General features: G+C 36.0%; 4 protein-coding genes across 4 annotated transcripts; 3 read left to right on the plus strand and 1 right to left on the minus strand.

The window, feature by feature from the left end:
- Positions 1-831: 831 nt before the first annotated feature.
- Positions 832-5,410, plus strand: LOC145583380 (selenium-binding protein 1-like). The gene is made up of 8 exons (XM_081640622.1): positions 832-989; positions 1,088-1,260; positions 2,454-2,649; positions 3,082-3,306; positions 3,669-3,900; positions 3,997-4,104; positions 4,206-4,478; positions 4,962-5,410. Exons 2-8 carry the CDS (start codon positions 1,092-1,094, stop codon positions 5,241-5,243), a joined length of 1,485 nt encoding a protein of 494 aa, XP_081496748.1. The 5' UTR covers positions 832-989; positions 1,088-1,091; the 3' UTR covers positions 5,244-5,410.
- Positions 5,411-8,727: 3,317 nt separating this feature from the next.
- LOC145581438 (protein RALF-like 32) lies at positions 8,728-9,624 on the plus strand. Its single transcript, XM_081638441.1, has 2 exons — positions 8,728-8,885; positions 9,333-9,624. The coding sequence occupies exons 1-2, from the start codon at positions 8,728-8,730 to the stop codon at positions 9,622-9,624; spliced, it is 450 nt and encodes a 149-aa protein (XP_081494567.1).
- Positions 9,625-10,144: 520 nt separating this feature from the next.
- On the minus strand, positions 10,145-13,880 carry LOC145582587 (uncharacterized). Its single transcript, XM_081639565.1, has 9 exons — positions 13,798-13,880; positions 13,574-13,717; positions 13,413-13,475; positions 12,476-12,542; positions 12,268-12,368; positions 11,596-11,640; positions 11,198-11,491; positions 11,005-11,107; positions 10,145-10,514 (listed from the first exon to the last, which is right to left on the minus strand). Exons 1-9 carry the CDS (start codon positions 13,813-13,815, stop codon positions 10,432-10,434), a joined length of 918 nt encoding a protein of 305 aa, XP_081495691.1. The 5' UTR covers positions 13,816-13,880; the 3' UTR covers positions 10,145-10,431.
- Positions 13,881-20,002: 6,122 nt separating this feature from the next.
- On the plus strand, positions 20,003-23,270 carry LOC145583381 (heat stress transcription factor A-5-like). Its single transcript, XM_081640623.1, has 2 exons — positions 20,003-20,319; positions 21,865-23,270. Exons 1-2 carry the CDS (start codon positions 20,083-20,085, stop codon positions 23,092-23,094), a joined length of 1,467 nt encoding a protein of 488 aa, XP_081496749.1. The 5' UTR covers positions 20,003-20,082; the 3' UTR covers positions 23,095-23,270.
- The last annotated feature ends 1,078 nt before the right edge of the window (positions 23,271-24,348 follow it).

Raw genomic sequence — 24,348 nt, forward strand, 5'->3', positions numbered from 1 at the left:
TTTCAATGAGTTTGATTGTATTTTAATGTGTAAAAACTAATGAATACATGCTATGAAGGCTAATATGATTAATCTAATACTCTATTATTAGTGTTTTTAAGGGTAAAATTTATGTTATGAAAATGGTAATTTTTGTAGCATATAAGGATAACTTTAATACTCGTAACTTTTAAGGTATCTCTAATCTGTCTTACAATAACTTGATGAAAATTTATCTTAATCAAGAATTTGTGGTGAGTCTAATAATATAAACGAGGTTTAATCTCAAGTATTAAATTTCACCCTAAAATTTAAGTTTTAGATGTTTATTAACATCCACTTTTGTTTAAAAAATTAAAATAACCTATTTAAATCAATTTTGTACAACTTTTTTTCACTTCTTGTTTTATGTAATCGAGATTATTTCAAATTCAAATAAATTTACAACTAGAATCAGCTGCATAGAAAGCACCATTTGCACACGATCAATATAATATACGGATGTAAGATAAATTCGATAATCCATTCTCATACTTTATTATAAGCTGAAAAATAGTTCATGCATGTTCTTTATTGGCTGTAAGAAAAATATCCACATTGGTCTATCTTGAATAGAGATTATCCAATCTGACAACCCAACTCATCATGACATGGGAGCCAAAATTAATTAAAATACTAATAAACTAAAAATGATACTAAAATCTTAGACTAATCAAGACAAGGCCAGTGAAGATCAATATGTATCTATCAAGATAATGCTAAATTAGGCAAATTAAATCTCATCACTAAAATTTAGAAAAGTCCATTAATATTAAATGGTTACCATAAATTCCCATGAACCTGGTACAGAATTTTATAATTTATTGTGTCACTGTATTTGGACACACTTTGGCATTATATACAACAAACCCCAGTTCTTTTTTGTATTTATACTCCCATGTTATTTCAGTGATCCGATAAAATCAAAGACATTTACTTACTCTTCTAATCAAATTAATCATCTTTTCTTGGTGGGTTTTTTTTGTTCTTTTGATTTTTAGATTGAAAATTGTCAATTTCCCAGTTTTTTTCTTTTCTAATCAATCTTTGTTTTGGGTGAATTTTGCAGAAAAATGGCTGGTGTTGATGTAGAAGTGATTATGCATGGAGAATTAGAGAAGAAGGTGGATAGTAATGGGGGAAAAGCTTGCTGCCATGGCAAAGGCCCAGGTTATGCTAGTCCTTTGGAAGCCATGGCTGGGCCCAAAGAATCTCTGCTTTATGTTACTTGTGTATATACTGGTAAAACCCTTGCACCCAAAAAACCCAAAAAAGATTCAATCTTTACTGTTTATTAGTCTGCTTTTTTACCTTTAATTCTTAGATAATCGTGCAATCCTATACTTCATTGATAATCATGCAATCATTTTTGTTGATTGATATATTGAAGTTCTTATTTTCAAAAAATTCAATCTTTACTGTTTATAGATAATCATGAAATTTTTTACTTCAAAGATAATCATGCAATCATTTTTGTTGATAGATATTTTGAAGTTCTTATTTTGCATGCAACAGAAAAAAAAGGGATTTTTTTTTTTTTGGTGAGTGGTGATGATTGATTAAGGTTGGGAAATGATGAACTGAATTAATGTATGAAGGTTTTTTTTTTTTTTTTTTTTGGAAAGCAATTGATGTATGAATTTGATGCAGGGGAGTGTTTGAATTTTAGTGTGTCTCTGAGATGTGTTTTGATGGGAATTGTGAATTTTTAATGTTTGCATTGTGAAATTTTAATTTGGTGCCTATTTTTTTAGATAATTTAAATCCCTTTTTTTGCATGTTATGAAAAAAAGGGATTTTATTTTTGCTATTTGTGAATGTTAATGATTGATTAAAGGCTGGGAATTAGTAAACTGAATTGTTGTATGAATACAATACAGGGGAGTGTTTGAATTTTAGTGTTGTCTATGAGATGGGTTTTGATGACAATTGTGAAATTTTAATTTGGTTCATCATTTTATCTTCCAAAACGCCTCAATAACCTAAGATCTAAGGAACATAGATATAAATAGTGTTGGAAATGACACTCATCAGGGCCATTTTCTGATGATTGTGTCTCAAAGATGGACAAGGTGAACAAGTATAAACAAATTGGTAAACCTTAGGATTAACAAATCAAGATCCTTTGATGACTTATTATGATGAAAATCTTGTACGAGATAGTCTCACATTATCACCTAAGACTTGCTCTTATTAAGTGGGGAATTACAGCTATCAGCTATGAAGATTTTTTTTTATTGTGTAATTGATTAGCCAAATTAGCAATCTGCTTCAATTATGAAATGTGAATTTCATGCTAAAATAAAGTCCTTGCTAAGTGTAGAGATTAGGCAATGTCACAAATTTCTATAACTATTTCCTGAATGTGAGTTCATTTGCTGCTTTATTTTGTGTAGAATCCAATTTGGTCTTGTAACATGTCCTGGTATCTGCAGGAACTGGGAGAGAGAAGCCTGACTACCTAGCCACAGTTGATGTGAATCCTAACTCTCCTACTTATTCAAAAGTTATCCATCGATTGTTTGTTCCTCATTTGGGGGATGAGTTGCATCATTCAGGGTGGAATTCCTGCAGCTCTTGCCATGGAGACTCATCCGCTGACAGACGTTTTCTCGTGCTTCCCTCTTTAATGTAAGGCTTGTTACTCATATATTCCTCAATTTCATCATGTTGTCAATTGGAAAATCTAGCTTTTGGTATTATAGCCACCATTCAAAATATCAGAAGCTATTATAGTATTATGTAACCATCTGTCAGAATAATCGATGCTACCTTCTGTTTTATCCAGTGGATTTGCTGGACAAGAGCCTCCTTAGTAATATTGATGTCATGTACTTGTGCTAATAATGTTACTCTCCGTGATTGATTTTTTACTTCATGTATTGAAGTTTCGGATACTGATGGTCTGATTATGTAAATCGGTTAAGAAGATTGACTCTTGTGCTAAAGTAACATTTGATCTAAATTTTCAAGTGAAGGGCGCATATGGGTTAATCAGATTTAACTATAAAATGTTGGCTTGTTTGATGAGATCTCTCTTCATCTCTTGCTTTGTTATTACAGATCAGGAAGAGTTTACATTGTAGATACAAAGAATCCAAAGGCTCCCTCACTGCACAAAGCTGTTGAGCCTGAAGATATCTTGGCGAAGACTGGATTAGCTTACCCCCACACTTCTCATTGCCTTGCCTCTGGTGACATCCTAATCTCATGCCTTGGTGGCGGCGATGGGAAAGCTGATGGAAATGGGTTTCTCCTACTTGACAATGAATTTAATGTAAAAGGAAGGTAAAACGAAATTGCTATTTTATTCTCTGCTACTGCATGATGCACCTATGTAGCTTTCAATACCATATTCCATCATACACGGTCATCATAATGACTTCTAGTACTTTATGTTACTTCTGTTTTATGCACTTGCTAACTTGGTCTCTTCATTACACCTAAATATTGGTATAGGTCAGTGGTATACTTGACAATCAATCATGGTTATAGATACTCCATTCATGCAAACTTTTGCAATTATGTCGAGTCTGATGTTGGGGCACTTACCCTGGTTTTAATATTAATTGTTTGTTTGCTCTGGCAGATTATCTTGAGTAAATTTTAGTTGCTTAAATCTTCTCCTTGATGGATTTTCATTATTGTAGGTGGGAAAAGCCAGGGCATAGTCCAACCTTTGGCTATGATTTCTGGTACCAACCCCGGCATAAGACAATGATAAGCTCATCATGGGGAGCCCCTTTGGCTTTTTCTAAAGGTTTTAACCCTCAGCACGTGTCTGAGGGCCTATATGGAAGACACCTATTTGTATATAGCTGGCCTGACGGTGAATTGAAACAGACATTGGACCTCGGCAATACTGGACTTCTACCCTTGGAGGTGGGTTGAGACTTGAGAAGAAGAAAAAAGTATTGTGAAATTCTTGTTGAATTAATGGAGTGCTTCTTTGCTTATGTGTGTCCTGTAAATATACAGATACGGTTCCTTCACGACCCTTCTAAAGATACTGGTTTTGTTGGGAGTGCATTATCAAGTAATATGATTCGATTTTTCAAGAACCCGGATGGATCTTGGAGCCATGAGGTATGCATACATGTTTCCCGCCTAATTGCAGACCTTTGACTTCTCTCTGTTTTATTTTACAGTTCCTTCAGCTAAACAGGTCTGCATGTTTCGCTTTTCAGGTTGCAGCATCTGTTAAGTCAATACAGGTGCAAAACTGGGTTCTACCTGAGATGCCTGGGTTGATAACTGACTTTTTAATCTCCCTAGATGACCGGTTTATATACTTCTCGAACTGGCTTCATGGTGATATTCGACAGTATAACATTGAGGATCCCAAAAACCCTGTTTTGACTGGCCAAGTGTGGGTTGGAGGTCTTATTCGGAAGGGAAGTCCTGTTACAGCAGTTGCTGAAGATGGTTCAACTTATCAGGTTGATGTTCCAGAAGTTCAGGTAATATCTTTGTGTAATCTTAGGTCCTTATGCTTGAATCAGGCTAACAACAGACAATATACCATGGAGTCTTAGGTCTTTAAACTTACCTATTTGTACTGCTGGCTTAATATTGCTTGAATTAGTTCTGAGTTCTGACAAATTTTAGTGCTTCTGTTTCATATTGTTCATCTCATTTAGAGCCTTTTGATGAGGCAAAATTGTTCAAAATGGGAAGAATGATATATAGGACTTGAAGGTCTTGAACTATCTGAACAACTTGGATTAGTCCCATACTCCCATGAATTGAAGTGACTTAGGCAGACATACTACGCTTGATTTAGGTTAGATTTGTGATTGTGCAGGTCCTGAAGCTTGTATTAAGCTGATGGAGTACTACCCTTGAACAAATCTGTGACTTCTCATGTTATAATGACATTTTATTTCAAGCCCTTTAGATCTTATTGCCTTAAAACCAAAAGCTTACTGTTCTATATTTTGCAGGGCAAGAGACTGAGAGGCGGGCCTCAGATGATACAGTTAAGTTTAGATGGGAAGCGTCTTTATGTGACCAATTCCCTCTTTAGCACATGGGACAATCAATTCTATCCTGAACTAAAGGAACAAGGATCTCACATGTTGCAAATAGACGTTGACACTGAGAAAGGCGGCCTTGCTATAAACCCTAACTTCTTCGTAGATTTTGGCTTGGAACCTGATGGTCCTTCCCTTGCCCATGAAATGAGATACCCCGGTGGTGACTGCACTTCAGATATATGGGTTTGAGCAGACAAACTGCTCAGCAAATAAGAGTTCATGTTGAATAAATTTAGCTACTATCTGAATTATGCTGCAGATAGTTCTGTTGTAATGTGGGATTGACATTAGATATTAATGTTAAAACTTATTTTTATTTGTTAAAGCTATTGAAATGCTGGTTTTAAATGTTTCCATTGTAATAATTTTATGTACATGTATTATGTTTTCCTTGTGAGAGAAAAGTCGTCGTTAAAGAGCACCATGCGCATGATGCTCCAAATGAATATGCAGTAAATTGAACAAAACATATCCGTGGCCAATGTCAAGTATGTGGTGATCCCAGGTGTAGGATATAATTTGCCGTAAAGAAGTTGATCATACACACGCTTACTAAACTTACACGCCATTATAAGAAGAAAAAAGACCAAATTCTATTAGCACACAAGAGTTTTAGCCTTTAAGGAATGGCATATTGGCATCTTATCCTCTTATCACATCCAGCACTGGATGTGAGTTGACACCAGTAGTATCAGTTCTTGATGATTACTGTGATTAATGGTGTAATTACGAACAAATTTGCCAGGAACTGATAGGCCTATTGTCGAATTTAAAGAATAAAAAGCTGATAATTGACAAAAGGCCATGAATACAGCTCTGTAAGAAGCCAATTGCTTCCAAGTATATTTTTATTGCTAGCAGTTTTCATAACTGTATTATACCAGTGACTTAACAGGGCAGAACTACAGGTTTATACAGTATGTTAAAATGGGTTTAACCATTTTTTTGCCTGATTAACTTATTATAGATTCTATAAGAGATTGCATGACAGCATGAGTGACCAGTTTTATACCACGCCTTTCTTCTCGTAGAGGGTCACAAAAGACAATGATGTAGACAAGATGAGATACTAAGTCTAGATGACCTAAACTCGGAAATTTGGAAGTGTTTTTTTTTTTTTTTTTCTTTTTTTAAAATGGCAACAACTCTTGGTCAACATCATTTATACATGTTGACATGATGACCTTAGTTGACCTAAACTCTTGGTTATTTTCTTGAATTGACCACAAAATTGAAAGACAACATATTTAACATTATCAACCATCCTACTAGTGTCCTAGGAATATATTCAGTGCGTTATGACAATGACCACTGCCCACAATTTTCTGTAAACTTTTGCTTGGATCATGCCTATTTAAGAGAATGATTATAACAATATCACTTCTCATTTTAAAATACAAATCAAAGAAAACAGAATCGTAACAAAATCATAGGTATGGAGTACTATCAAAACTACAGGCCATACACAAACCAAGAGTATGACAGTAGTTCTACTGAGGTGCAGTACAACGAGTATGACTACGAGCAGTTCCACAATGGCAGACACACGGAAGTTGAGCAAGAGACAATGTTTGCTCAGCAGAAAAACTACATCAGTTTTAATGCTCTGAAGGGAGATCAGGAACAGTCACCCCAGGGAAGTCATGGTCCTCTTCAGCCTGCAAACACCTGGCGTCGTGGCCACTCTAAGTGTCACAGGTGCAGGGGTTGATTTACCTACAGGACTGCAGGAGGCCGAAAAATGAGGACTATAGTTATTTTCAGTTTCTTTCATGGCTGTTTTTTTTTTTTTTTTCTAGCTAGTTTCTATGATAATGCATACTAATGTCATAAATAATACTAAGCCATGTTTCAGAGGATTCTGAAGTACTATAGTACAAGATCTAATAAACACCATATCAATATACTCAAAAACCTATTCATATTTACCTCCATTTCATGCTTTCAAAATATAAAATGTTCAGGAAAATAAGAGGAGTTGGGTATTTGCCTAACTGAAATTTGATTCATAAAGGGCTAATGTTTCAGACCCTTTTGATTACCCAACTTGAGGAAATAGATACACTCTAAATAGAATATTAGGCCTCTACTATGCTACTCGACCTCAAGGACAAATACACAGGCTTCAGGGAAGATCCGAAAGGGGAATATGATTCTTCTTTAGGGATTGGATATGGATTTGTTCAAAGAGGCCAAATGACAAATTCCCTTCATCCACCAATAATATATCTGCTCTGCAAGATTTCATGACTAAAAATCTTGTAACAAATGTTGGAACACAAATTGTATTGTTTCTAGTTACACCTTGGATGCACCAAGACTATTTTAGTACTCATTTGAACGAGCAAAAAGTAACCACAAATGAGCAAATGAAATGAGCATATCATGCACCCAATATAGCATTGGTTACACCTATTTCTAACTGAGCCTATGTACAAGACATAGATTCTCCAGAATTTTGTGGTGAATTATAATTTGTAGATGGATGAAGTATCATAATTTAAGTTTTCTAAACAACATGTTTTCGATGCCTCTTTATAAAAACTCGTGTAATTAAGAAACAGGTCACTCTATGCAGGCTTTATCACTATGATCAACAAGAGTTTGTTCACATTTGATCCTTAGTTTACTCAAATCAAATCACATGTTCTTATTGCTATTAGAAAAGTTGTGAGATACCCATAATCAATACATTATATCTACATATCCTACTTTGTTGGGGGAATAGATTCAGATTCAGTGTTTCCACAACTTGTAAATATTTTAAGTTCTTATTCAGAATGCAACTAGCTTATTTAAGAGTACATCTTCTCACTTAATAGCAGAAACACCAATCTCTCAGCCGAGTAAATTCACACACAAACCACAAAACAATGAAAGGCTACCGCTATACTGATAGTATGCAACATCATGGAAAGAAGAGCTGGACAAGTGATGAGTCCAGTGACAGCTCCAGTGATGATGACTCCAACGATGATGAACAATCGACAAAACTTCCAATCCCTGCTTATTCCACACGAGCCACGTACATCAGCTATGGAGTACTGAAATATGATAGGGCAGCCAGGGGTAAACCCAAGCCCCGATCCAGAAAATAATCATAGGTGCAAGTACCATTGCAGGAGATGACTCTTCAAGTTTAATTTCTTAACATGTCCTTTTTCTCTAGTCATGAAGCAAATAAAACAAGGCTATGTTGTGTCAGACTCTGAAGTCTGAACTGATGCAATGTGTTGTATACAATTGTTTCATTTTCTCAGTAGAATTTAAGGTGTCCTAGACTTAAGTTTTGTTTAATGGTGTGACGTGTGATTTATCTCATATATGGACCGAGTCAGTTCCTCTGCCCTCTGGTAACTTTAAATGAACTCGCGCTATGTTCCTACCTTGCATTAACTAGAACTCGTAAACTGACATAGCCAAAATAGTCCGAGTCAAACCCAACTACCTGTATTCAATTCTGAAACTAGATAACCTGATTCAAATCTTCCAAACCAAATCAAACAAGGAGTAACCTGAATATGGACATGACTAATCGGTTGTATAATCATACACAGCTACACATAATTGATACTGTAATAAACTTTATATGCCCAACACATACCCAAATTAATTGGTTCATCAATCGAGTTTGATCTTTATGGAACTTTATCCGAATTCTCCCTTCTCAACCATGTTAAAAGGACTTCAGTGGTCCAGCGCGACTATTGTGGCCTCATCACTCATCAGCCGTGCCACCCAGAGGCTCAAGCACGGCCCACCTCTACATTTAGCCATCAATAAGAGATTGATAGAAAGGATTTTTCCAAACTTGTTGCATATCTATGTCATGTAGATCAACAAATCTAAGACATGATTTGGTGCTAGTTTACCAAACTTGGGCCCTTATGATATAACACAAGTCAAAACCAATCATTAAGCAGACCATGTTTTCCCTCCTTGGTAGGCAACCATTATGCAAAGCATATCTTAGTGAAAATTATAAATCATATAATTTGACTAAAGTTAATCATTCTGAGCTGCTAAACGTGCAAAAACCAATATGCTTTGTAATTCGAGCAATTAGGTGAAGTGCGGTCCATCAAAGTGCATGCCTAAAGTTGGCTTTCCACTTTGTCACCTTTACAATATAAAGGTGAGTACAACACTTACTTATATAGTGCTCTCTCTAAGAGGAAATGATGGGAGGCCATAAATAAACAGCTCAAAAGGGAAAAGAAATATGGAATACAAAGCAATGAGGAAACTTACATGCTGCTTGTTTTTTATATTCATCAGTCTTCCGCTCCACGTTCATGGTTCCAGAACGGATACTGATGCATACTTGCAGTGTAATGGTTCAATAGGCGAATGCCAACAAGAGAATGAGATGTTGATGGTGTCGGAAATAGCTCGGAGGGTTCTTGAAGAAAGGAAGTACATCTCGTATGGTGCTTTGAACAGAAATCAACCTGCCTGCGGTGGTCCTAGGGGCCAGGCTTATTCCAGCAATTCTGAATGTCTTGGTCCTGCAGCCAATCCGTACCACAGAGGCTGCTCGAAGTATTATCGCTGTAGATCAGACACTTAGCTCTGTACTTGCTTCATATTTGCTGCTACTTGTGTATTTATCACAGAAAGAAAATTTTCTGAAATATATTGGTTATCAGTTGTGCAGTCCATCTTTGCTTTTACTACGTTTTTGCTTGCTTAAACTCAAGTGTTAACCATTGCTATCAAATCAGCTGGTCAAACTGGTTTTGGGTCAGTTATATTTGGGTTCAATACAAAAGATCAATTTTTCGAGATTAAGGCTTTGGTTGTTAATGAAATAGTACATGATCCATTTTCAGGTCACTTTTGGCTCAACTATTTTTCATACATTTCTTCTTACTTAGGGTCAAAATGGTGTTCAAACCTAAGATTTTAGGCAGGTTCTAATCAAGTTTTTGAGTCGGGTAAAATATAGACTCCTCATTTCACTTCCAAAAAATACAAGTAACAATGCTTACCAATAATTTCACTACCTCTAAGATTGTTCTGTTCTGGCAAAGAATATAAGCAAAAAACTGAAGGCAATATCAGAAACACAGCCCCATTCATCTTATAAAAACTCCAAGTCATAAGTTCAAATAGTTCCTGAACATTTGCCTACATGGCGGAAACAACAAAAAAGGCCCTCCAATAAAACAAACATATCATATGAGGCATACATGTCAGCAACAAAGATCAAGATTATAGCAAGCTTCAAGTTTGTTTTTGCAGCAAAACCAGAAAGCAACTGCCACAAGGATTAGCTAGATCCCACAACGGTCTCTTCTCTAAGCTTTCTCAATAGTTGGTCCCGTCTTTTTGAGGGTTAGTTCCAGCATCAAACTGAAATATTTGAATTGCATGCTCACTTGCAAGATAGTTTCCAAACTTCTCTGAGGTTTGATGAGCCATCAGCCACTTCAGCAATTAAGCTGGCTATCATCATACCTGCAACATCAGTCAGCAACAAATTAAGCCAATTAACCACAGGTCAGAGATGGCAAGCAACAGAATCTCTGCAGTAAACTTCTTGATACTCCCTAGTAAGTTGTGAATTAAACGCCCAAATCTCCATTTGTCCCATATTATAATGCCCAAATTGGCCATTGTATATCAACATAACACCTTTCTTTTCAAGTAAAATCTCTCTTCCTATATCTCTCTCTAACTCCAAGCTTTTTCTTGCATATTCTTTCTATCCACAGTTCTTAATCTTTATAACATTTCCAAGTAAGCTTAATTATAAAGGACGGAAAAGGTATTAATTAATCCACCAAACAATACTACACATATAGAAAACGTGGAAAAATATACTTCATGAGATTTTTCTATCGTAGACAGCATAAATAACCCTCTTTTTATGCCTAATGCATTAATCTCTCAATATTTATGAAAGACAATGTTGAGGATCCTATGGCATGCAACCAAAAAAACCTACCATCTTTCTCTGCAATAGATATGAATTGCCTTGATCCTCCACCTACTCCAAAATAATGCTTCTTTGCAGAAAAATAGACAACACCATGCGGACGGCTGACACACTGCAGTAGTACATACTATGTTTAGTCTTGAAAAAACAACTTTTTTTCCCAGCAAAATGCAAATACAAAAGAGAAACACTAACAACATACTTTCTTAATAAGATTGTAAAGGCTCTGTAGAGTGGAGATGGAATAAACAGTCTCAGCCATTAAAATCACATCATATCCTGTCTTTGGATTGTCATCAGATGATGTGGCATTAATACTGTCTGGATGAGCATGCGGAAGAATTCGATCCACTTCTCCCCAATCACCAGCAAAATAACGAAGTTCACAATTATCAGCAACACTAGTTCCTGACGGCAGATTTGCATTCACGTTTGGAAGAGTGAGACATGTTAGGACCTCTACATTGAAATCCTGAAAATGAATGGAACCTGCACCCTGACACAAGAATAAATTTGAACAGCTGAGCAAATAAGAGGGAGGAGGCAGGGAGACAATGAATAAACAGTTAACACTTTGCAGTGAGACAGTAACGTGCTCACCTTGAGGGAGGCAAAGATTCCAGGAAGCCCATGGCCACATCCAAGCTACAAACAACAAAGGTTACACTGTTACTATAAACTTAAAAGGCATGGAATAAAAAAAAATTATTAAAAGAAAAAATCAAGCTAAATTCCATTTACATTAAAAAACCAATTGAAAAGATAATTCGTTATCTCAACATATCTAGATATCACTTCGAGGCTCGAGCTATACAATTGTTCACATTGGATAAGGCTAAGGAATCATCAGCACATGCCTACTACCTATAGGCTACAATCAAGGTCAAAGCATTACCCATACCATCAAGAAGGGCCAAATTCTATGCACCTTTACCACATAATGCAAGCCAAACTTACACATGACACCTCAAAGGAGGTCATACGTGAGGTTGCTTGCCAAAATCCATGGCGCCTCTTTAGGCAAGTGAAAATTTTAGATGGAAATTGGAAAGGAGCATCTTCCCAAGTCCCCCAGGCAATAATCTAGAGTCATGGGTTACCATTGACCTTGCGATTATAGATAATAATTAGAGTACAAACGAAGATGATTTATGTGAAACCTATATGAAGGCTAGAACTTCCACCCCCAGAGAAAGCCAACCTTGGCATTCTTTGTTCCTCATTAATACAAAATAACAAACAAAAATAATCACCTGAAAATTAAAAGCCCACCTCTAAGACTCTCTTCCCTTCAAATGATAAATCCCCTTTTTGAATCTCTGAATGGAGAGCTTTCACCAAATCAAGCGAGCCTTCCCAGAGTTTAAGACCTCCTGTCCTCCATATATAATTTATAATACCAATTGCTAGTTAGTAAATAATATAGTAAATCATAATATAAGCGTCACAGGAAAACCAAAAAGTAAATAACTTTGCACACCTTCATATTTCCCAGGAACCAAATCAGAGTTTGGCAATGCAAAAACCTCTCGTGTACTCACCCGACCCTGTAAATTTTTTTGAAAAATGTTCAAACTTTATTGCACATCAAATCAACACGTCAAATTTTGTTTTCTACCCAGCCCCTTCCCCACTTCTCATTCTACAAGTCAAAAGCAATGTACGGAAAAGAATATGTAAGGCTTTTATTATCCAAGAAAGAAGAAGAAAATATCTTGTCAACAAATGAAATTAAGATACAACTTTTAATCAAAAAATATCATAAACAAATTTAAGTTTTTATGCAAGACCTATGTACAATCATCTTGGAGCATGTCAATTGTCAAAGGTTAGAGCTTAGACATGTAAGGTTTATAAATAGAATTAATAGAAACAGTTTTCTAAAATAATTTACAAAAAAATTGCATCAGTTTTTAAGTTGATTGATCAAGAGTTCTTTAAATTCTCTGTCATCTTCTTTACATAGGTGATTTAAGTGTCTTTCAAGTTTTCAAACACATTATCGTCACAGTGAATCAAACATCAAGAAAAGCTCCTACTCAAACCATTGCTTAAACAAGTTTATTCGAAGACTATCTAACTATTTCTTCCCCTTTTCGCCTACTAGTCCAGTACTAACTACCTTTTAATGTCTCACAATAGCATGTTCTACAAAATTCTTCAACAAAAGTTCATGAAAAGAATGTGTATTGAGTCTATCCTCCTAATCAAAATGCCAAATCACTAGGCTATACATCTTTTGTATAGTTACCAACATTAAGTTTCCAACACTTTCCAGTATCTCTTTGGAATGCATAACAAAATCATGTGTCGATCAGTGTTATTAACGTTTATAAATTTCCACACTCCAATTTCTACAACTTATACAATTCAGTAAAAACAATTACATAAAATAATGCGTAGTAAATAAAGCTTACCTTAAGCAAAGTAACAACCCCCAAATCAACCTTCTCAACAGTATACTTCACAGAAGTAGATACCTAAATATATCAATACCCAACAAAATTATAAACAAAAAATGCCCATAAAATAGCTAAAAATTCACAAAAAATTATAATCAAAAATAAAATTGACAAACCTCAGAAGGGAGTACTTCAACACAAGGGGGAGGAGGAGGAAGAGGGGTTTCAGGGAAATTCAAAAACCCTAATCCTCCATTATTGGGTTTATTCTTGCTCTCATCAGCTGATTGAAAAAGCTGAAACGATCTAACCCCTGTATTCTAATTACAATAAGAAAACAATAGTGATTACAGAAACAATAAAAGACAAAACTTTGAAGATGATTAGTAGGAAAGCTAACCTCGGAATTTGCCGCCATTTTTGCTGTTCACCAGAAAACCCCAGCTGAAATAGAGGATTGTAATGTGTAAGCTATAAAGTAAGCTCTCTCTTTTAGTATGGCTTTAAAAAATTATGGGCTAATTGTATTGGAGATTAGGGGTGAAAGTAAATTGGATAAAAACCGAAAACCGAACCAAACCAAACCAAACCGAATAAGCAATTTGGTTCGGTTTTTTTTGGTTTTCGGTTTGGATCGGTTCGAAAAATTGGAAACCGAAATATATCGGTTTGGATTCGGTTTTGGGATTCGAAAAACCGAAAACCGAATCGAAGTTTATTAAGCCCACTAATCCCAGCCCATTTTCCTACATATATATATCCAAAACCCTAAATTGTTCCCCTCTTTTCCCATTTCCCTTTCACTTTCTCTCGGCACCTTCCTCACCAAATCCCTAGATTTCCCCTCTTTTCTCCCTCACCACCTCACTCCGTCCGTCCACCACCACCAGTCTAGAAGTCCACTTAAGGTATCTCACCACCAGTTCTTGTTTCGGTGTTTGTGCTCTCAACGTATCTCAAAGTTGTTCGCCGGCCGCTCGTGTTCCATTGTTCGTTTTCCCTCATATCACCACCACGTCTCCTCACCACTACCTCTCTGGTCAGTCACTCAAAGGAAATGATATTAGTAAAGAGGTGCAGAAGCAGAAGATTTTATTTTTCTATTTAATTTTTTTATAACTCAAAGGAAATTATATTAGGAAATGAATAGATCTGAGGTTTTGAGCCAAATTATTGAAGGAATGCATGAAGCAGAAGATCTGATTTATTTATTTAATTTCTTTTTTAATCGGTGGACAAATTTATAATGGTTGATTGTATGTAATTAATTCTCAGTTTAGTTTGTGTAATTTTGTGTTTATAATTATAAAGATTGCTTAGTTTTCTTATACTTCAATTTGCATCTGGTAAAAAATTCGGTTTATGGATCGGTTTCGGTTTGCTAATCAGAAATTCGGTTCGGTTTGGTTTGGACCGAATTAAAATTCGGTGTGGATTTGGATTGAAAAATGTAAAACCGAATTATTTCGGTTTGGTTTCGGTTTGGGCCATAATCCAAACCGAACACCGAACTTTCACCCTTATTGGAGAGGTAGACAGCCCATTGCTATGCTCTAAGTCCAATCCTTTAATTACCTCCATGCGGATATGGATTCGGGTATGAATACGGATTCGGATAGGAGCATACGGTGTAGAAGGTTCAATTCAGTGCATCTTTCACAGACATAAATTATTTTAATTATACATTAAAAAACACTGTAGATGTTATAAAACTGTTGATTGCAAGGTATGGGACTTGACTCCACTTGAGTCTCACATCGGTCATATGGGGGGTTGATGTGGAATTTATATAAGACAATGGACTCTCCTTCCTTTGAGCTAGCTTTTGGGGTGGCTCTCCTATTTATCAAAGGTATCAGAACCAAGTTCGGAGTGGTGGGCCACGAAGTTGGTGCCCTGGAGGAAGTCAGTCGTGACCAAACGTGGTTGTGACCAACTAGGACGTCGGTCCTACAATTTCATCTAGTTAACTAGTTTGTTCGAATATAAATACATGTTTTTTTGTACCAATTGTACGATATTGAATTCAAAAATTATCTTAATAAAATAACAACTATTTCACTTTTTAATTGCTAAAGCAATGTAATTCCCTTTTTTCATTTTCAAAAAACTCAATAATAGTATGTTACATAATGTTGTCAATTTCATAATACCTTTACTAGTATGATATTTTTCAGTGACTTTTATGATTAGATTTTTGGTCCAATTAGTAGGTAAAAAGTTTTTAAGTGACTAAAGTGTTGTACAACCGTCATTATAAACTCAAAGAATCAAATTCTTCTCAAAAAAACTTTATTGCAATTAGTGGAGAGTCGTATCGTGAGAGAATTACTCTATATCCTCGACATTTTATGGAACTATAGCCTAAACGCATTCACGATTGCTTTAAGTTTTTACTACAAGGACTCTCTTAACTGAAATTGACTTTTTATGATCAACAATTTAAAACTTTGACAACAAATTTATGAGCGATTTCCGTAAATAATGCTAAAATAAAAAATAATTCCGTGTGTACGTTGCTTTAAAAAATATTTCCCACTATACCGTCCACGTAGGCTCGGATTTTTGGTTCGTATTTTGGCTATTAATAAACCGCTAATAAAGATTGCGGTTCAACACAAATTAGAACCGCTAATGGTATTAGAGGTTCTTCAAATAGAACTGTTAATACCATTATCGGTTCTATTTGAAGAACCCGTAATGTTTAGAGGTTCTTTAAATAGAACCTCTAATGGTATTAGCTGTTCTATTTGAAGAACCTCTAATACCGTTCGCGGTTCTATATGAAGAACTTGTAATGGTTAGAGGATCTTTAAATAGAACCTCTAATGGTATTAGCGGTTCTATTTCTAATACCATTAGCGGTTCTATTTGAAGAACCTAAACATTAAGCCTAATAAGTTACCGAGTATTTTAAGTATAAACCGCTAATGACATTAGCGGTTTTAATAAATGAACCGCTAATGATATTAGCGGTTATTTTATAAAATCCGCTATTGTTATTAGCGGTTTATAGCCTCGGATTTTACAACCCTACACTAATCCTACGTGTACGGTATCACGGGAAATAGTTTTAAAACTGACATATATACGGAATTATTTTTTATTTTAGCATTATTTACGGAAATCGCTCACAAATTTATTTATTTAGGGTTCGTTTGGCATCGCTGTGGTTTTTAGTTTTTTGGTTTTTTGCTTATTAAAAGTATATTATATATGTCACATAATGAATCAAAAATTATTTAAGCTTATTAAAATCATGATAATTTTAAAAACTGACAACAGAAAAGTGGGAACACCTTTTTCTTGTTTCCTGTTTTTGGTTTTTAGTTTTCAAAAAAACAGAAAACTGAAAACAAAAAATAATGCCAAACTAGCCCTTATTTATTTTATTTTTGGTATGAATCAACTAGTAGATTAATGAATTAAAATATCAAACATACAAGCTATATCCACCATATACGACTTTCATACACAAGTAACATAATCATTTCCAATGTAAATATCCAAATGCAATATGCTTTAATTTTATTATAAATAAATAAATAATTTCTCACTACAAACTCTATCTAGATGTTTGCGGCTTGAACTTATTCTTCTTCCACTAAGCCTAGATTCTTATTATTAATTAATATGAGACATGTAACCAAAAATAAGAATCAAGATTTTTGTTATCAAAGAAATAATGAATCCAATACTTTAGAGTTTCATTAGCAACTTTGGGAATAAAGTAGTTTGAAGGGAATAACACGTAACACCAAAAATTATATTCTCAATATGGTCGACTAATCTCATGCACTTACGTATTCATTATAAATATCATACTATAGACAAGAATATTTCCTACACACCACAAAAACTAGATCGAATTTCTTACTCCAAATTACAACCAATTAATAATTATAATTACATTGTGAAATAATATGACATGGGGATGGGGATATGGGCATCAACACACATCACCATGGCAAGGCTCATATGGCTATGGTGGTAACCCATATGGTTATGGAGACTATCATCATGGAGGGCACCATGGTTATGGTCATCATGGTGGTCATCACCATGATTATTATGATCACGATCATCACCACCATCATGGTCATTATGATGATCATCACCACCATGGCCACCATCACCATGGTCATCACGACGGCCATCACCACCATCACCATGGCCACCATCATTATGATGATCATTGTTCATAAAACTCATTATTTATATGAGGTTTTATGTAAGATATATGGCTAAACTTTGTTGTTATGCTTTTGTGAGATGAGTTTCAATTCTATGTACTAGAAGAATAAAGAATGCCCTGTTCTATATTATGTGTAACTTAGTTTGTAGTCTTTGTACTAGCTAGTTATATGACTTTATGATGTACTCCTTATTTGTGTGTGTAATATTAGTAAGATTAACTTTTTATTATATGATAATTAAATATTCAAATCCATATGAAATTTTCACTTAGTAATTTAGTATGTTCTAATTATTCGAAGTTCGTCATTTCCTTATAAGTGTCGTGGTGCCTACCTAGCTAGTAGTAATAAGTAGGACATATAATGAATTTAATATATTTTATAGAATATATAAACAACTCATTTATACTGTATAGTAATACATGCATGTATCAATAACAACATAAAGATATGGTCATATGGTAACTTGGTAAGTAATGAGTGGGTATGAGTGATAATCTAATGAGGGACACCTTAATAGGATCTCGGGATACCAAAGTTGCTATTTAGAAGTTTAGAACCATGCATCTTTTGCAAATTTTCACTACCAATGCAATACAACTCCGAAATAGTCACATTAATAAACAATACTCAAGTCATGTTCTCATTTGATTGAATTGAGCTGAACTGAACTGTACTTAACTTATTAGAGCTGAACTGAACTTAATTGAACTGATTAGAGCTGAACTGAACTGAATATTTTATAAGAGAAGGAAATTAGGAGCTGAACTAAACTGAATTGAACTAAACTTAACTTATTAGAGCTGAACTGAAAATAATCGTATCAAAACAGGGCCTCATTCTAATGACTTTATTATAGACCTGCTGAAATATTTGTTATGGCTTCAAACTACTTTAAATGGCCTTGAGGGATAAGCCATATATTCTCTTCAATTTTGGAAATTTTTTCCAAAAGTGGTCCAAAAGCATGGAAGCCTTTAGTTTTGGAAATTTAACGACTTTTTTGGACAAAAATAAGGAGAGTTCACTGTGTTCTGCATGAACTCCACGACATTCAAGGAGGGCAATTGGGTGGTTGAATCATCCACTTCACCTCTAATCTGGAAAGAGGAAAACCTATAGTGTTTTAGAGAGGAAAACCCGCGCTAAAACCAAAAAGGGCTTTGTATTTAGGGACGGAGGGAATGATCAAAATTATTGCGTCTTTGTAAATGTACAAATCAAAATGCATTAAAAAAATAAGGGAAATTTACTTTGGTAAACTCCAACTTTTTCATTTTCTAAGTGGTAAACAAAGTTTTATAAAATTATTTTTGGTAAACTCTAACTTTTTGTACTTATTACTTATGACATTAATTATTATATTTTATTAAAAATTTAACTATAGTTAGGTTTTTTTTAACAATAGTTAGGTTTTTAATTATTTTTAACAATTTAAAATTATAATAAAATTAAAAAAATCAACCACCCCTTCCCTCACCCACTGCCAAGCCTCCCCTACCCCTGCCGGCGGCCGGCACCCCTACCAAACCCCCGGTGCCGACGACGTCTGACCCGAAACCTCTGACCCATCCCGACATCTCCCAAACCACCACCTCTAACCCCCCACTAATGAGCCACCTTAGCCCAACAGCCTCCCCACAACACCCACCTAGCCTCCTCGCCACCACCGACGTCTGACCCGAATCCCCTTCGCCGGCAGCCCAAGTCCCCTCACCCAGGCCCACGTCGTCACCGCTCGGCCAAAAATCACCACGCGAAACCTTAGAACCCCAAAATCGAAGCCCTAAAAATCGATTTAGGGGCTGTTAATTTTGGGGTTCGACGTGGTGTTTCAGAGGGTGGAGATGGTAGGGGGAGGGGCGGTTTGGGTTCGCCGGTGCGGGGTTGAGAGTCTGGACACCGGCGGTGGGGAGGAAAGTGGTTTTCGAGGGAGTTGTTGGTTCATGTCGGGGAAATGGGTTTGGGTTTTAGGGGAGTGTGGAGGTGTCATAGGTAGAGGAGAGGGAGGAGGTAGGGGTCGCCGGAGTTAGTGGAGGTAGTTCGCCGGTTTCCGGCCGCCGGCAAGGGGCTGGGTTGGGGGAGGGGGCCGGGTAGTGGGTTGGAGGAGGGGTTGGTTTTTTTTTTAATTTTTTTTTTTAATATTTTCAATATAATTTTAAAAATAAAAAACTAACTATAGTTAAGGAAATAACACTTATCAATGGTAAGCAATAATTTAAGTTTACCATTGATAATAAAATTTAAGAATGTTTACCACTTAGAAAATGAAAAACTTAGATTTCACCAAAGAGAATTTCCCAAAAAATATATATTCAAACTTTTGACTTAACATCTACGGAGTACCATTTTGTCCTCAACTAAAGTCAAAATCGACAACTTTGAATTTGAACACAAAAATTAAAATTAAAAAAAAAAAAAAAAAAACAATTTCTTCAACAACCACTCTTTTTCATTTTCTCTCTCCTCGATCTTCCACAGTTTCAGCGATGGAAACCTCAACTTCCGGCAATGGCGGCGGCGGCGGCGGTGGCGGAGGTCCGGCGCCGTTTCTGTTGAAGACATACGACATGGTAGACGATCCGTCGACCAACGAGATCGTATCTTGGAGTGATTCCAACACTAGTTTCATCGTTTGGAATCCTCCTGAATTTGCTAGGCTTTTGCTTCCTACTTACTTCAAGCATAGCAATTTCTCCAGTTTCATTCGTCAGCTCAACACTTACGTAATTTTCTCTCAATTTTTTTTTCGTTTTCTACTTTGATTAATTTGCTTAATTTTAGGTTTTTGATTCAACTATGTCGAATTTTGAAAGTTTTGTTCTGTTTCTTATGTTTTTGTTGATTAATTTGCTTAATCTTATTGGAAATTTGTAGTTTTTGTTCTGTTTCTTATGATGATGTTAATTAATTTGCGTTAATCTTATTTGTGATTCATTTTTTTAGGACTTTTGTAGTATTTGTTTTGTTTAGTAGGATGATGTTGATTAATTTGCTTAATCGTACGTTTTTGAATCGTTTTTGAGGAAATTTGTAGTTTTTATTCAAGTTCTTATGAATTTTATGATGATTTTTTATATTGATAGTTGTTGTTGAAGGGTTGATTGTGTCATTGTACTGAACTTTTGGTTATCTATGCGAATTTAAGAACTTGCTTGATTGTAAGATTAGTTCAAGAATTAATAGGCTGATTGAAAGACAACTTTGTTCTAAACGGTATTCGTGTAGCAATTGGTGTTATGGATGTTTAGTTTATGGGAGGAGGTATTGGGATCCATAGTAGGGGAAAAGATCACCCGATTAATTGAGTTGTCGAATGGCTTGTTCTCCCTGGTCTGAATAGGAGGGTCAATTCCTTCCCTTAGAACCGTACGTGAGAGTTTCCCACCTCAAGTGTCATGTCTATTAAGTTTAGACAAAATGCAGACAAGTTCTATGAAACAATTACTGAATCAGCCCCGGCTTCAAATGTTTCAGACAAGTTCTGTGAAACAATTACTGAATCAAAGATAGTATAGGTTGGTAGGTGGTTTGTGGTTGGTGTAGTGAAAGGTTTTTAAGTACTACGTACATTACATTCTGTGCTAGTAGGGTTTACACTGCTTTCGCTTGATCCTTGAATGAGCTTCACGAGAGGCTCTTTAACAATTAGTTTTTCATGTATTTGAGACTCTGGGCTAAGACATGGGTTGATATAATTGTGAATGATGGTAAATTTAATGCGTAGCCTTTTTATGATTTTGTATATCTGAGATTCTGAGCTAAGAAATGGGTCGTAATGATTGTGAGTGATGAGAATTTGATTGCTTGTACAGATTCTGGATATCTTAGACTGTGAAATTAGTTGATTTTTACTCATTAGGGTCTGTGACTCTGTGTGGACTATGTTTGGATTTTAGGAGCTGTTTAGCTGTTTAATTTGAAATCCGGATGTAGTCAATCCTGATACTGATCCCCATCCTTTTATTTGACATGTCAACCTTTGATTTGGATTGTGAAATTCGTGATTCAGAATCTGCTTCTGAAGTATCGTTATTCATTACACTCAAGGTGAATGACCTATCACTGCTCTGATTTCGTAATAGTGTACTGCTGGAGGTGTCTTCCGATTACATAGCTGTTGGTCCTTGTTACTCCTTGTTATTTCAACTTTCAAGTTTCTTTGTTAAATTAAGGGCTTGTTTGAAAATAAGAGCCTGAATATGGTTGGTTTAAGGCTAATTTAATCATGTCAGGTGGGCTGAACATGGAACATTAATTTTTTTTGGCAGGGATTTCGGAAGATTGACCCAGAAAAATGGGAATTTGCGAATGATGATTTTATAAAAGATAAGAAGCATCTCTTGAAAAATATCCACCGGCGAAAGCCCGTCCATAGCCACAGTCATCCTCCACCAGATCCAGAAAGAGCAGCATTTGAGGAAGAGATGGAAAAGCTCAGTCGTGAGAAAAATGAACTTGATGCAAAAGTTTCAGGTTTCAATATGCACCATTGTGCGGCAAAGTCTCAACTTGAAGATGTCACGCTGCGACTTTGCGATATGGAGAAAAGGCAAGAGAAGCTAATTACCTACTTGCAAAAAGCAGTTCAAAATCCTGCTTTTGTTGAACATCTTTCTCAGAAAATAGATGCTATGGACCTCACGGCATATAACAAGAAGAGGCGGTTGCCCCGATCCGATCACTTCCTACCAGCAGGGGAGAATAATTTTGGGGACAACCAAAGCTTTTGCAGACCAGAGGTTGCTAATATTTATCAGCAAGATTTGTCGAATAAACTTAAACTAGAGCTGTCCACAGCTGTTTCTAAGATGAATTTGGTCTCAAATAGTACACATAGCTCAAATGAAGACTGGGCAAGTCCAACAAGGAGATCATCTGGGACAGACCCAAAAGATTCAGAATTGGGTATATGTACACTGCCATTTGCCACAGAAACTTTCGATTTGTCAGACGCTGGAACATGCCTGGGATTTAAGATGGATGCTTCATTGTCGGACAAAGTTGGAGTAAAGGAATGTTCAGGTTTGCCGTCTTCGCAGCAAAACATGGTGTCAGCAGAAGAATGTGATGCGATATGCTGCCAGTTGAATCTTTCATTAGCTTCTTCCCCTGTACAACTCAATCAAAATGCCTATTCAAGTCGAGCAACCCATATGGACGTGGATGCTAGTGGATCTCAAGGAACAAAACCTGATGCCAGCGGTAGTAATAGAGATGGACTGGGGGTGGCTTCAAAGAACAATCATCCAATTGTTAATGTTGCCAATTCGTCATCATCACAAGAGACTCGGAGTCATAACCAGGATCCTACTCCTGCTGCACCTGCCCGAGTAAATGACCACTTCTGGGAGCAGTTTTTGACTGAAAGGCCTGGAGCTTCAGATACAGAAGAGGCTTCTTCATGTTATAGGGCTCTACCTGGTGATGAGCAAGAAGATAGAGGGTCAAGCCATGGAATTTCCAGAAATGCAAAGAATTTGGGTAAGCTCACTCTTTGAGCTGCTACATATATTATGAATAGGATTTGTATAGACAATTACATTTTTCATTCTGTTGAAATTATCCAGATCTATACGATTTAAACTATGCCAACCATAATTTAAGTTGAATCGACTAAACATTAAATGTTGTATTTTGTATATAATAATCTAATACGAGTAGTATTCTGCTGAAATCTAATTGTTTCTTTTGATAACTGCTAGTTGCTCGGCTTGCTCATGCAATTAGCTTATCCTTGTTTTCCTCTTTACGCCTTTTAGTTGCAGACCTTGCAATGCATTAGCTATTGTTTTCTAGAATGCCAATTAAAATGTAGATTTCTGTAGTCTCTTTTTGATCATCGAATGTGCCAAATAGCTGATAAAGCTTGCCATATTTTTTATCCAAGTTCCCTAGTCGCCCATAAACACTCTAGATGGAAAGGTTCAAATATGTCATAAGTTTACAGGACTTGAGCCATTATTAGAAGCCTTTTACTTCCTTTCCTTATAGCTCCAGACCTAAATCCTACTGGAACTCCTTGTTTACCTCTTACCTACTTTCGATACCCATTACCCAACAAAACTAAACACTTCAAAGACCAGCCAAACGGCCCAAACCTTCATAAACTAGTCGAGCCTAACACTTGGACAAGTATCATCATCTAATAATTCACTAACATCCCTATTATCGACCTGTATCGGAAGCTAGCAAAAAAGTAGGCTCACGAAGTCACGAGTGTAACAAGGCTCAGCCATTCTTGTCTCGTATAGATTTGGATCTGTTACAGCCGCTAACCAATTTTCAAAGTACCTGACAAAATATGCTTTTCATTCTGCTTTTTCCCCCCTCTTCTTGTCCTTAAGCTGTAGGCTTGTGCAGTACAATATTCTACGGAATAATGCTCATTACATTAGGTAGTGACTAGTGACTTAGTGAGCCACTGAAGTTAGTCAAACATTATTAGTAGTTTCTATCTCATCACTGTCTAGCTTCTGTTGACCTTTGTTGCTAATGGAGATCACAATGGTTTACATATATAATACAGTAAGACTGTTGACAGTGGAAGTGATTTCAGCACCTTAAAATTGATTCCCACACTTTTACTTGTGAGCGGAGTCGCAACAAATTATTATATGCACTCGGGCGAAAGTACCTGAAAATGGTGCTCTCGGCCATGCTCTCCCTTTAAAGGTTGAGCATGTCATGCGCACCTCAAGTTGAGATAGGAGCACTGTCTTAGGTACCCTTAGATGCAATGTATATTGCATACT

The sequence above is a fragment of the Chenopodium album genome, chromosome 15 (genome assembly GCF_948465745.1).
Source record: "Chenopodium album chromosome 15, dcCheAlbu1.1, whole genome shotgun sequence".
Taxonomy (NCBI): Eukaryota; Viridiplantae; Streptophyta; class Magnoliopsida; order Caryophyllales; family Amaranthaceae; genus Chenopodium; species Chenopodium album.